This window comes from Micropterus salmoides, unplaced genomic scaffold (assembly GCF_014851395.1).
Source record: "Micropterus salmoides isolate LMB-PRFRI ecotype aquatic unplaced genomic scaffold, ASM1485139v1 Ms_hic_scaffold_14, whole genome shotgun sequence".
NCBI classification, from domain to species: domain Eukaryota; kingdom Metazoa; phylum Chordata; class Actinopteri; order Centrarchiformes; family Centrarchidae; genus Micropterus; species Micropterus salmoides.
The window spans coordinates 4,101,798-4,115,792 of NW_024040485.1; the positions used below are offsets into that span (position 1 = coordinate 4,101,798).

The 13,995-nt window shown below is 40.2% G+C and overlaps 1 protein-coding gene across 5 annotated transcripts in view; it reads right to left on the reverse strand.

Annotated features, from left to right (window-relative positions):
- Positions 1-13,995, reverse strand: part of zmynd11 (zinc finger, MYND-type containing 11) — a 35,028-nt gene that overhangs the window by 12,278 nt on the left and 8,755 nt on the right. For 3 of the 5 annotated variants that reach the window (XM_038717273.1, XM_038717271.1, XM_038717272.1), the window contains exons 3-4: positions 10,401-10,560; positions 7,877-7,900 (exon numbers count right to left, since the gene is read on the reverse strand). In XM_038717273.1, coding sequence (XP_038573201.1) covers positions 7,877-7,900; positions 10,401-10,560 — 184 coding nt within the window. The remainder of the gene's footprint in view (positions 1-7,876; positions 7,901-10,400; positions 10,561-13,995) is intronic. The other 2 variants (XM_038717275.1, XM_038717274.1) reach the window with 1 other exon arrangement.

Consider the following 13,995-nt stretch of genomic DNA (forward strand, 5'->3'; position numbering starts at 1 on the left):
TTTCACCAGCAACTTCAAGTGTTTTTCACCAGCAACTTCAAAATACACTATTTCATTGAAATTCTACACAAAAGCACTCTAAATGCAATTTTAATATTTAAAAACAACTTTTACACAGTCCATGGGAAAATTCTAAATATTTAATTCCTTTCCAACTTTCCTCCTGAATGTGAATACTGTAATATACTGTGTGTAACAGTATTCCATGAAGGTGGGGTAAAGAAACGGATGTGATTTTTGTAAAGCTAATTTAGACACACTAGCCTTAGCAACAGCAGGTGGTGACAGCAGGGAGTTCACAGCATTGTGCCAAAAGGTCAACAATTGTGAATCGGCTAAGAAGATGTGGGTGGAAAAATAATTAATCTTCTCTTCCATAAAAATGTTTTTAGCTTTTCAGCAAGAGACTAGCCTTTTTTCTTGTGGAGCTGCTGGGTGCCAATAGCAACCAAAGAAAACCTGTTATACTATGTTACCTCTAAGTGTGAATATGTGGAAATGTATTATTGCCAAACACTGCTTTGATTAAAAGAAGATTGAATAAATCCTTTCAATTAAAATTATTTACTACTTATTTTAATAATTAAGTAGTAATACGACTGCCACAGGGAAGAAGGTGGATTTCACTGACCAATACCCACAATCCATCTGCTATGTAGCAGTAAATGTAGTCCTACAAACAGTACTACATACAGGCTCGAACCACTGTAAATGAAGGTTTTATCTCACCTATATAAAATTCATTTCATTTTGCTTTTTCTTTGCAAACACTTGTTTCTTATCACTTTGCTTTAATACATCTTCACTTTACACTTAGCTAAAACCAAACAGTGTTTTGTGTATTCAAATGAAATGTCTGGTACCTCTTTGGGTAATTACTGGCTTGCCGACGGCTGGATCATCAAACCTCAATACTTGTGGTACAGACGGCAAGTGTGTCTGAAGCACCAAATATCAAAAACTGTACCAAACACTAGCACTGAATTCTTAGTCAGATTCGTAGTTTGGTTTTCTTTTTTATCTTAATTGAGATAGTTCCTGATTTCAACAAACAATGTCAATTTTCAGACTACTTTCTTAAGGCGAAGTTCTTGACAACATTTAGAACTGTGGCTTCTTCTGTTAAGTGATTTTATCATAAAACCATATTGCACCAAAACGTGGCTATCGTACTAAAATTTAAAGCAATAACCATACCCGCCTCCCTGTCGTGATGTTAATCATAAAAACAACATCAAAACCTGCCTTTATTCTGTGATAACTTCATGTAAAGTCTGGAGTGTTTGTGGCTGGAAGGCACTGAATGGATGAGAGAGTGGCAAAAATGACAACTTATTTAATTCACATTTGTTGCAGTAATCCTGTTTTACACTAATTTTCATTAAGGGGTTCAAGTGAAGGGCACAGAGACGGGATGTATGAACTGCTAAAAATGCTACTCATCAACCTGTCAAGAGTCCAACTCCTCCCACTCACAGTCTGGACCGACTCAGTAGGGGAGAGCAGGAGAGTCGTGACTGAGTGCCGCTCATTAAAAACTAGGGGGAAAAAAACCAACACTGAAGTCTCTCTCTTGATCTCTCTATGTTCATGTGCTGGAGGTTGGGTTTGAGCTGGAGGACGCACATTAGATTTAGCTTATTATTGCAGTAATGCTCAGAACTTTCTGAGGAAGTCTGTTTGGCTGATGAAGAACATCTTACTGGGAATGCATTATCCTAATTAACCATGATGAATCTTTACACAGAAGAATGAAACAAGAATGCACACTGCAGCACGTTCTTCTGTCTTACACACATGCAGATTTAAACCAACTTGTACTGGAGGGAAGGGTAGGGGTGAAACGAGCTCAAACACAACCATAAATAGTCATGAGGACAAAAGGAGTGAAGACAGCTCTGACATTCACACTGCCAGGGCCTGCCAGGAGGAAGCACTCCACACTCTGAAATCCAGGGCTCCTTCGGGGCTCTTTTACAGGATAATCTACAACCTCTCCGGATACTCAATTATTTCTTAACGTCTTACCATCCGCAAGAAATATAGCGTGTATAGCTGAGTAAGGCTGAGCCGCTTGTCCTTGGGCAAGACAGAGAATCCCAAATTGTGAGCGTATGTGAATGGATTAGCTTCTGTTTCTGATGAGCAGTTGGCACCTTGCATAGCAGCCTCTGCCGTCAGTGTGTGAATGTGGTAAATGTGACATGACGTATAAAGCGCTAAGAAGGGCACATTTACCATTTAAAGCCGATAATGTCAAACGTGATAAATCAATTAATTTATTGGACATTATCCTCCTATTGTCAAAAATTCCTAAACAAATAAGACTAGCACATAACTATTCACCGTTTTCAAATCGAAACTGCGATTTGAAAGAATGCGATTAGCTAATCGTGAAGACAGCTATTAAATATGCAGGTTAGTTATACAGCGTATCTGACCCGTTTCCAAGAGTTGTGTCATTAAAAAGTCATTCCACTGGGATCCTCGTGTGACAGACTAGCGCCAATCACAAGCGCCATGCGCTTCCTGTTACAGTCCTACTCACCAATCAGAGCCGGCACAGGGCGTGTACATTTTACAACAACAAATGAAACAAAGGAAATTGTGTGGGGTAATGGTGTCAGCCGAACAGACACAGACGGCGGCTGCTCTGCGTTGTAGGCCGTCATCAGCCCGGCGTCAACTCGCACTGGAAGTAGCAGAGGAGAGTTTAGCCTGCCGCATGTGGTTGACGTGTTGTTAATTTGTCATTTTGTGTGCTTCTACTACCCAACCGGTTTTGTACTCTGCATGGGTCCATAGCCCCCATGGAACATTTCAGAATAAGAGTGTTTTGCCTGCCGGATTTTGCTGACTTGTTCAGATTTTGTAGATTTGTTCAGTTGTCCTTTCGTTCTTCTACCATGGTTAAGTAGGCTAAATAGTTAAATTGTTTATTTTTTTGTCTGTTTTAACTGTGTTTAGTGTTGATATTTGATATACAGGAGTCTGCACTGGGTGTTTTATGTTGACAATCAACTGGATTTTCTATGCAGTTTCTGTGTCTGCCACTTAATGAAGCTTCCATTAAAAAGTAGACTATTATTCTCTGCAGAGTAAAGCAGAGAACGAAGAGCTGCTTCTGGGACGCACTGAAGCACTTTTTTTTCTGGTTTCAGCACAAGCATTGACAAAAATGGCCACGATCTGCTCTGTTTTCACTTAAAACATAAGATCTCAAATTGAATCATAATTGCAATATCTAGCAGAAAAATCGCAATTAGCTTTTTTCCTCAAATCACTCAGTCCTAAAAGAGACTAAATATTTAGGATACAATTTAGCAGAAATAGCATCAGGAAAAACTTATTGAAGATCCTCTTTGCTGTACTTTGTATTCACGAGCAGACTAAATTTTCTTCCCGTACAAACAAACATGAGTCAGTATAATCAGCTAGGTTTTTGGATTGTTGCATTTTCTGTTTTTTAAACACATACTTGTGGCAGCAAATGTACATACTGAACCTCCTACATAATGAAATACAGTATGTAGGAGTGATAATGGCTAGATCACATTCTTACTCCCTGGGTTCATCTGGGAACAAGTGAACATTTAGTGAAACTGCTGTGTTCACACATTACCAAGTGAACAGATCTGAAGGAGGGAAATTTCTCCAGGGTTCACAATTAAAGCCCATCTAGGTGTGAATGTACTCTGATAATCCATCCACAGAGTCATCTCTTCACCCACACAAACACTTGCCAATATAGAAATGGTCCTTGAGTTCTGTCGAATATCAAGAGGCACTTCACTGTTGTTGGACTATCTGATGAAAGACAAGTAGCTGACTTCAAAAGGCTGCCGTGTCTGTGGATCCAGCAAAGTGAGTTTCGGCAGGAGCGTGGATAGAATTGGGCCCAAGCAAAACAGATATTATAACAGCGACATAATGTTTGAGTACCACTGAGGCAAAAGACAATGATGTAACAATAGCAAAACATAAGAATATTTTTCCATGCAAATGTAAGATTTTCTGATAAAACTGGGAGTTGAATATTTAAGCCCTCAAATGCAGCAGGTGAATGAGTTAACATGTTTTGGTGTTCAAATCAGAGACTTCTCTAAACATCTGTGAAATACCTCTGCGCTTTTTGGAGGGAGAAATGGGCCTTGACTAAAAGCTGCAAACAAAGGCAGGGGCTTGAATAGTGATAAAGGAGGAGTTGAGGCAGCCAGAGGCTTGGCCACCTTTAGCCATCTTCCCGCTGCTTTCTTACTCTGGTTAACTGCTCTGCACTGTCGGTGTCAAGCTGGGACACGCCAGAGAGCCAAGCCAGGCAGAGCAGCAGGGTTAGCATGCCTTCTAATGACCTGCACAAAACAACTCCAGGGTTCCTCTCCACCTCCTGCCTCTTTCAGAAGTAAACTGCTTCACTTGTAGTCTGACAGATACTTAAGATCCACATAAATGCACTTCACCGTAACTTAGGGTGTATTCACACGTGCGCGAGCACGTTTAACCGGTTCGTTTGACCAGTGAGATCGCTCCTTGTTAAGCTGGACTCTGGCACAGTACGCATCTAGTGTGATTGCTAACCATGCCCGAGCACGGAACCCTGACACCTACTCTACTGTGCCGTGTGAGAGAGAGAGTGCTTTCCCCCCCAAAAGAGTGCAGTGTTTCCCAGACTGACAGTTGAAATTGACTTCCAGCTATATGCAGAGTGCTTACGTCCACAACCCAGCTGTTATCTAACTTTTACATAGCTCTGCTTACATGTTTGCTAATAACTATTTTTTTTTTTTAAAGATGATATTGACAGTCGCATTGGACAGATTTGTGTGCAGAGGTGTTCATGACAAAGAGACAGGCAGAGAGACGCGTATATACGTGGGAGTAGGGTTGGGCAGACCGCCGATGGCTGACATACATCACAACGTTGAGCCGGTGTCGTGATTGTAAACCCCTCCTCAGCAACAGAATTCTTTCAACAGCATTCTCTTCTCCCCACACTCTGACACACACCTACACCTCAGGTAAACACCCCGGCTTGCCCCGCCTCTCTCTGTCCCTCTCTCCCCTCGTCTGCTCCATTTTCTCCATCAGCAGTATGTTTTATAAAGTGGCCTAAAAGACTGAGAACGTCTTTTTTCCGTATATTTCCTCCCGCGATCCGTTATCACGGCAGCAGGTGAGCGGCACGTCGGCTTATTAATGACGCAGCCTGTCAAACACCGTCTGTCTGCACCCTGTGTGTTGTTAATAGCCTACTTTTTTTTTTTTACCTAGTGAAGTCTGCTAACCCCGCGTTCGATCGTCTGATGGAAATTTTGCAGTCATTGCCCAACCCCAATGTGCAGCACTCTGCAATCAACTACCATTTTAAATAGGCCTAGTAAAAAATAAATACATTTTTAAAAAATCACCAATCAATATGTGGAGGTCGGCATTGATACTGTGGCGGGCCGCCACAAACAAATAAATGTATGGGAAGCACCGACTGAGTGATGACGTAAACGTGTTCTGGCTCGGATTGTTAGGCGCAGTGTGAGCGCAGGCCAGCGGGGGAGTGGAGAGCATGGTACAAGGCAACCAGGCCTCCTGTGAGTACGCCCTTAGTCTGCATTTTAGCAAAAAATTCCTTGTAAGAGTGAATTTCGATCATGTGAGCCATAATCACATTGGGCTTAAAAATATAGTTCTACCAACAGAAGTAACACGGTAAAGAAAGTTAAGGTGGTGTGGAAATCAATTTAACAAATGTGTATTTACACTTTTTTCCCCCTCTATATCCAATCTTTTCTGTGTATTACGACAAAGCACTGATGCTACATACCACTTGATGGTAGCGGTGGACAATATGGATAAAAATCTCTATTAATGTAGAAGCAATTGTTATTTAAAATATCCATCTATATTGTAATTTAATTTTACAAAATTAAAGAACAAAACATCACTGTTTTGGCTTATTTAGCAAATGAAATACCTGACAAATCAAAATACTTAGTCACATTAATTTCATATCAACTTCAATATTTCTATAAAGTAGTCCTGCTCAGTGATTTGGAACACTGCCTATGATGTTAAATGAAAATACACCTCAGTATAAAAACAGTACGGTAAAATATCTGACAGCACATCAAATGTATTTACTCATTGTCTTGTGGCATGTATCATCATATCACCCGTTCCTTTTTCAGGATATCCTCCAGGAAACTGTGTAACCGAGATGCAAAGCAACCCAGATCCTGATGCACGATGGCCACACACATTCAATAATAGCATTTACCGTGTATAAATTGTTTGATGTTAGCATAGTTCATCTTTGTTTCAAACAAAGTGGACCTCAATAACATCACACAATTAAGACAAATCTGAGAGCTTCACCCATTTAGAAGCTTGTAAAGCATTAAAAGTCTCAAAAAGAAAGCTAAATCATTGAGGAGGGTATAAAGATGAATACACTGTTCGCACAAGGAAATTCACTAAACTCTGTCAAAATAATCTAACTTAAATGAAATAACGTGTATTCGCGTTCTTTTACAGTGTATATGTCGTTACTGTCTAAGTGTATCAACACATCATATCATCTTCATTATCATGCACAAGTGCACAGATTCAAACCAGTTTAATCGCCAAACTATCAATAAAGCATCCAACTGTTTTTTAAAAATGGAATTCAGCCTTAAATATGGAGAAATCAGGATAAAAGGTAAACCTGGATTTAATCCAATCTGACTTAAGGCGGTGCATTTAAAAGTTGTTTTCAAGAATTAGACTTTTTAAATGGTATGATCAGTGTGTAAATGTGCGGTTATCTGTTTGAGAAGTAAATATTCCTGAGGTCAACACAAGGATCCAGCACATGCCAGCTGGATTGAATCCAGGCACCTGTGGAGGGAGAACTGCCTCCATTTAGAATCTGCTTTACAGTGCTTCTCACATCCAAACTCTGTCCACTGAGTGACTGCTAACCTGAAAGAACCAGTCGGCTGTGTTACTGGCAGCAGGCATTGAGAAAACTAAAAAGCACAACCTCCCCTCTCCCTGCCTCCACCGTGTTTCATCAATTAAAAATGAAGAAGAAAAAAAGGACATAAGCATGCCAGACAGAAGTTAAGAACACAGCAGAACACACCCCCTCTGAGGAGAACTACAACTACCAAGACCAAAGTACTACAAACGCACAGATGCTTGCTACCAACCTGCGGCTATGCTAACATTGCTTGTCATCTCACATTAAAATATGATTCAATTCAGCAAAACCTGATTACTGTTTAAGCTGTAATTTACACTTTATATTTGACACTGGTTGGCAGTGGCTCAATGCCAAGGACTGAGTGAGTGTTTTTAAATCAAGCAACGGCACATCTGTAGATAAGTAGCGAGCAGGTATTTCATCAAGATCACGGATCACTTCCGCAAGAAATTTGGCCACGTCGACACAGCGCTGCAATGGACTTTCATGAAGCTTTTTACAGTACAATGACAGCAAGTAGCTTCTGGCAGTGTTTCATACTGAAGGCCAGCATGCAGGGCAATTTCCAAATTGAAGCCTGATATGCTTTTGGCTTTCACCTTGTGCAATAATTATTTAAAAAGTGCAGCGAGCAGACTCAATCACAAGCATTACATTGTGCATGAATCTGAATTTCTCACCGCTGGCATTGAAGGCTTCCCTTATAATTTTAATACAGCATGCACCTTTTGCATTAACCAGAATCCACTACGCTGTTTTTCTGCAACCTGCATAAAAAGATTCATTCAAATCCCTGACTGCACTGCATGTGGCAGAACTGATTTCTCACAGAATGATGTTAGTTGAGAGGGGGGAAAATGAAGTGATCAAATGAAGAACAAATCCTGAATTTGAAAATAACAATGCAGCCCTTACCTTGCTTCCCTCGGCTTTCGGCTCCTGTGGTTGCAAGTGATTCAGAGAGTAGTGTTTAAAAGACCTGCTACTAAAATCACCTGGGCTCCGCAGGACAACAGAGTCATGCCTTGTGAGACCAACAGATTTTTCTTCAATCATGTAATTTTGTAATGACAGCACACAGTACAGACAGACTCCAAAACAGTTACATTCACCAATCTCCCATGCTTCTGTTCAGTTTCTACAGACCTGCAATCACACCAAATAACCTTCGATGCAAAGGTTTCATCTACAAAATGTACCTTGAGTAAACATAAACATGATTTCTACATGTGCAAATTTTCAAAAAAAAAAAGGGGCTGACTAGTTTACATTAGAACTAAGACAAGAAGCTTTAGCCCCTTTTCCACCGAATGGTACCAACTCGCCTCGACTCTCCTCGCCTTTTTTGGTTTTCCATTGTGGAAAAGTTGTACCTGTACCTGCTACTTTTTTTCGTATCACCTCCGTCGAGGTTGAAAACACAGCAGGCTACTGATTGGCCAGATAGAATCATCACTATTCACTGAATCATCATTGCGGACAGAGGCCAGCAGCAGAAAGTTTTATATTTTACAATTTTCATGTCATTTCATCACTAAATCCACTTCTGAGAAGTTTTAAGGTGAGGAATTAACTCTGTAGATTTCAAATAAGAGACAGCTCTTTGTAGGTTGCGTGTGTCACATTGAACATTACGTAGCAGCAGTTATTCGTGGCGTTGCTATGATGACCAGCTACACTGAGGGGTGCTATCTGCAATGGAAAACGGAGGACGGCGGGCCAAAACTGAGTCGAGTAGAATCGAGGTGAGGCGAGGCGAGTTGAGCTGGTACTGGTAATGGAAAAACGGCATTAGTTTCCAATCAGATTATTACTAGTCTTATACAAATAGAGCAGTTATTTTCATTTTCCTGCATGAAATTTCTTGCTCACAAATCACAAAGGGTGCTCATGTAGTTTAATGGTAATGCATAATACATTCTGCCAGAGTGTTAGTACCCTGGTGCAAAAACTACTGGGATTAGAGCAGCCACTAAATACATGTTAATGCCACTTGCACGGTAATCCATTAAATGCTCTTTGCATTAGAAAAAGTGACAACACCGCTACACTCAACTGTTCCTCACAACTAACAAGGGAAATAACGGAAGATAAAAACAAGGACCATAAAATATTAATATTACAACACTACATAGCAGTGGGCTGTCGAAACATGATAGAGACTATTAAAAAATAAAGTGAACGTTGTGTGTGGTTTGACATGTTTAACAGTTGTTTGCACATTTCATATACACACACACAGAACTAAATATGAAGCCATTGATTTGGCCAGAATATCACTACATCTCCTGTTTGGCTCTTGTTTCTTAGAGTACTTTTTCATCCTCCTTGATCACTGTAACATAATGTTTGCTCCATTTAATGTCTGCGTGCTGTGACTCTGTTAACACTGTGAGCAACTTGACAGGTGGATGGCTTTATCCTGACACTATCTGTAGGGCTCCTGCGGTAACTTCACTGCAAATGTGTCAAGTTACCTAGGTGGAGAGGATTTTTTTAAGGATGCACCGCATACCATTAATAGACAATATTTACTGCATTTAGGGGGTTTTTGTATCTATTTTTATGTATTGTATTTTTTGTATTTTTATATCTCAGTTATAAACTGGAGCAGTAATCTGGAATCAGGAAACTTAACCAAAAAAAATTTAAATCTATTAATAAAATAAAAAATTGATATTGACACATGCTACAGGTGTTGCTTTGAGAGACTTATTACAACTTTTATAAAGCAATTACTTAATTATGCTAAATTAATTTGCAGTTAAGTTTAGAAGTGTTTAAGTTTTAGTTTAATGACTGATTTACATTTGAGTAATATTTTCACCCTAAAACTTTCTCTGGTTCCTGCTCAACAAATGTCAGAACTTTCTGCTTTTCCCTTTTCTGGCAAACTAAACAATTTTGGGTTTTGGACTGTTCGTCAAAAAAAAGAAATTTGGGCTCTTGGAAACTGTGATGCATCTTTTCATCACTTTCTGACATTTCATTAGACCAAGTTATAAATAGATCAATCAAACCAATTATAAGCAGGTTAACTGATAATGAAATAAGCATTAGTTGCAGCCTTAGTGTTCTCATTAAGAATGGTCAATTCTTGACTGGCTAGAATTAAATGTCTTGTTCATTTTGCACTTGACAGCTAAAACTACATAATAAAAAAGGCCCATCAGTATGCCTTTAGAGGCTCGTGAAAGCAAAAAGTTATTTATTTATTAAACTTTAGTTTACTTCAACATTCAGCTTTTTGGGAAATGTTGGACATCCAGTGATTTCTTAAAACGTGTTGCTCACAATGTGAACACAGAGGCACCAACAGAATTCTATTGTTATACACTCATTATTGTTGTTGTTATAGTGATTACACACCAGATAAATACCTCAAATAAAAAAAGGATCAATTTGCTTGTTTTTGGTGTTAGGAACCTGACAAACTTACCATCTCATCCCCGGGCAGCCAGTATCCCTCCTGCTCGATGCCGGCCTTGGAGCCTTTGCAGCCGACAGTCAGGGTCTCCACCACCAGGCCGTCCTTAACGGCCAAGCTCAGCTGTCTGGCAGTCTCCTTAGGGTGCATGCCAAACACACGGCTCAGGTACCTGGGCAGGTGGAGGTTGAGAAGTAATTGAGCAATGTGCAATGGCAGCTGTGCCATCTATAATATTTAAGAATTATTATTAATATAAGACGAATTTTAACTTTATTCATTTTCCAGGGAAAATTGTTATTAAAGAGGGGAATAAACTGAACTGTTATTGTCATCAACTCTCATCCACGCATATTTAAAAAAAATTATTTTAGTAATCGTCATCCAATTTTAGAGGTGGCCTTAGAAAACCATGTCTATTATTTTGGTTTGTTTGTTCAAAGTTTTAGTAAAAATGATCGCTCAGACAGTGTTATTAATAACTGAAATGCAGTTGATTGGTCCTGGAAGTTTATAAGCTCCTGATGTTATGTTAGCGTTTTACACCTTTTAACATACAAAGCCAAACATTTCTCCAACACAGACGGGAGGAGGCAACAGGATGTAACGTTAAATGTTCGGTGACTGAAGTTCTTGGACTAAATGCCCTTTCAGATAGGAAGCAATTTGCGCTGTGCTGGAAGCTGGGTTCAGCTATGTTGAACTTTGACCACGGCGTGCTCGATGCAGCAACAAACCGCCCTGGCGTGGCACAAGCCATTGAAAACAATGGGCCTCATAAAGCAGCGGTGCTGTGGTTGCGGTGGGTCTGAAAGCTTACATGCTGCTTTGGTTGTTTACGTTGCACTGAAAGCTCGACTCTCACCGCTACGGCATTGATTGTAAGTGACACGTTTATATTTAATTCTCTACCAACTTGCCACGTTATTTAATTCAGTTGTTATGTATTTCCTTTACCTGGGTGGTTATCCCGCAGGGGCTGCATCAGATTTGATGTAGGTAGGCTCCTTTAGCAGCAAACTTTTAACAGCCAGTTTTTGAACAGGTGATCCGTCATATTCAGTTCAGTATTTGGTGTACCTGAAATGCTCCCACACTGCCTCCATGTCTCTGATAAGAACAGCACTTTAAGCTGGTGCCCCGCTTGCGTAACTTTGTCTTCGTCCCGTGCAACAGATACACTCTAGAACCAGTCTGGATTATTTAACCGTGACGATTTAAATGTAAATGCTCTGTACTTGTATAGCGCCTTTCTAGTCTTTTCGACCACTCAAAGCGCTTTTACACTACATCTGCATTCACCAGTCATACACATTCATACACTGAGCCTAAGTGCTCAAACGGAAACTAACATTCACACTCATTCATACACTGGCGGAACAGCCGCCAGGGGCAAATCGGGGTTCAGTATCTTGCCCAAGGACACTTCGACATGCACGACCTTCCAATTAACAGCCAACCCGCTCTACCTCCTGAGCCACAGCGCGCTTAATAGTGAAATCAGTTCATCGCTGCATCCCTAGCTGATGGTAGTCACTTTTCCATGGAAGCCAAACATAAACATTTAAAATCCTAATAGGTAGGTAGTAGACCTTGGCAGACAACTTCTTGGATGTGGGCTGCCGTCATAAAATTGAAAGTTTAACAGGTGAAGCCAAGACCCATAACACCCTTTAAACCTGCTCTAATAACTGTACATTACACACAGTTTTTCTACTGTCTTAAAATTATTTACCTCTAAGATTTGTAATTTTCCACCAACATTACCCCAACGCTCCATAAATTAGGTTTTCACTACTCAAGAAACAGATTAGAGATACATGTGGTTTCAAATTACAGGCAGAGACAGTCTTTCTCATCTATTTCCTCCTCTAACACTCCCACATTTTCCAGTTCGAGAGCACATAAGATTCAAATAACAACCTGGTTGGTTCCTGCAGCTGCCTGCTGACTGGCAGTGAACCTCTCTGAGCAAGGTCATGTATCCTCTAGTGTGGCGGAAAGCCAATGAACAGAATATGTCAGTGGGGAATCAGGCGAGAGTCTGTATTTATACCCGAGTTACAACGGGCAGGCCTATAGTATGTCTGTGAGGTGAAGTCAGTCTCTCCTTGTGGTTCATTTTTATGGATGCTGTACGGAGTTATTTTGTAGTATGTTGTGAGTGATTAGGTGTTTATTAACTGATTTGACTATAAAATGTTAAAGAAAAATATCATAGGAAAAGAGCCTACGTCAAGACTCAAAAATTCCATACATTTTACAGCTGGTTAAACACATACCAGATTTGGTAAATTAGTAGTTAGCTTTGTAAACGATTAACGAATTGATTTTGTGCAGCCTGGCTGCTGTGGTGATGACCCTGCCTTACGAGGAGATTACATTTCTGTGAGAGGGCAGTTAATTATTTGCCCCTGTCTCGCTGACTTCAGTCTCCTCTATTCCCACAAAACCAAAGTAATCACCCTCTTAGCCACAAAGCTTGCTTGGTGAAATTAAGCCACAGTGGGACTGGATGGGGGGGAGGTGTGTGTGGAGGGGGTGGTTGTGCGGGAGAGCAGGGGCTATCCGTTGCATGCCGCTGCGTACTGTTGCCATGACAACAGCCGCTCGCCGCCAGTATTCATTTGGCAAGCAGCCAGCTCCAAGGTGCTCGCCAACTTGCCGTGTGAGATGTGTTAAGTGTTTCATTTAGTCTCTGCTCCATCCGCCGACTGAAAGGAAAGGAACTGAGCAGCCAGTTTGAACAATGTGACTTTCCCTTTTTGAATCTTTTTGGAAGGCTGGTTGGACAAAAAAAGCAATTTGAAGACTTCAATTTGGGCTCCGAGAAGTATTTTAATAACATTTAACAGAGAAATCGAATAATCGATTAAATGAAAAAAGTATCAGTACTGAAAATAATTTCTGTGTGACTACGGGTCGATTAAACAATCCTTCACCAGCTTCCCCCCCATGTACAGAACCTATTTTGTCCATTGGAACAGACAAATAAGCCAAAAGGCAACCAATGATTTGTTAAGCTGTTTATCAAACAAAGATGATGGTTCCAGCTTCTCAATCTTGAGTTTTCACTGCTTTTCTTTGTTTTGTATCAATGTAAATTTAATATATTGTTTGTACTCTAAAGTCTGGGGAATAATCTGGGCTCAAGGATGTTTTTCCCCACTACTTCCTGTCATTTTATAAACTAAATAAAAAACTAATCAACAGGCTGACAATGAAAATAGTTATATGCAGCCCTACACAATTACAAGAAAAACTAAATGTATTTGTGGGTTATTCAGCTGCCTTCACTCATAGCCCTGAGAACAGAATTTTAATTAAATTAAGTAAAAAGTAAGTTTTCTCTTCTCAGTCGCCACCATGCTGATTTGAATCATCTGAAACCTTTGAATGGTCAGCTGTTAGTGAAGGCCAAACCATGAACTGGCGGCTCAAAAACAGGTTTCTGGTTGAGAAGTTTGAGGGTTATTGAAGTCTTTTACAGGTTGAGGATCCCTTCCAGACAAATTCTTTGCAAAAGGACATTACATTTTCACCTCTAATTCTCAAAAATGCACATCCTCACGGGTAAGTGGGCAAAGGCACATGCCATTTACTCATA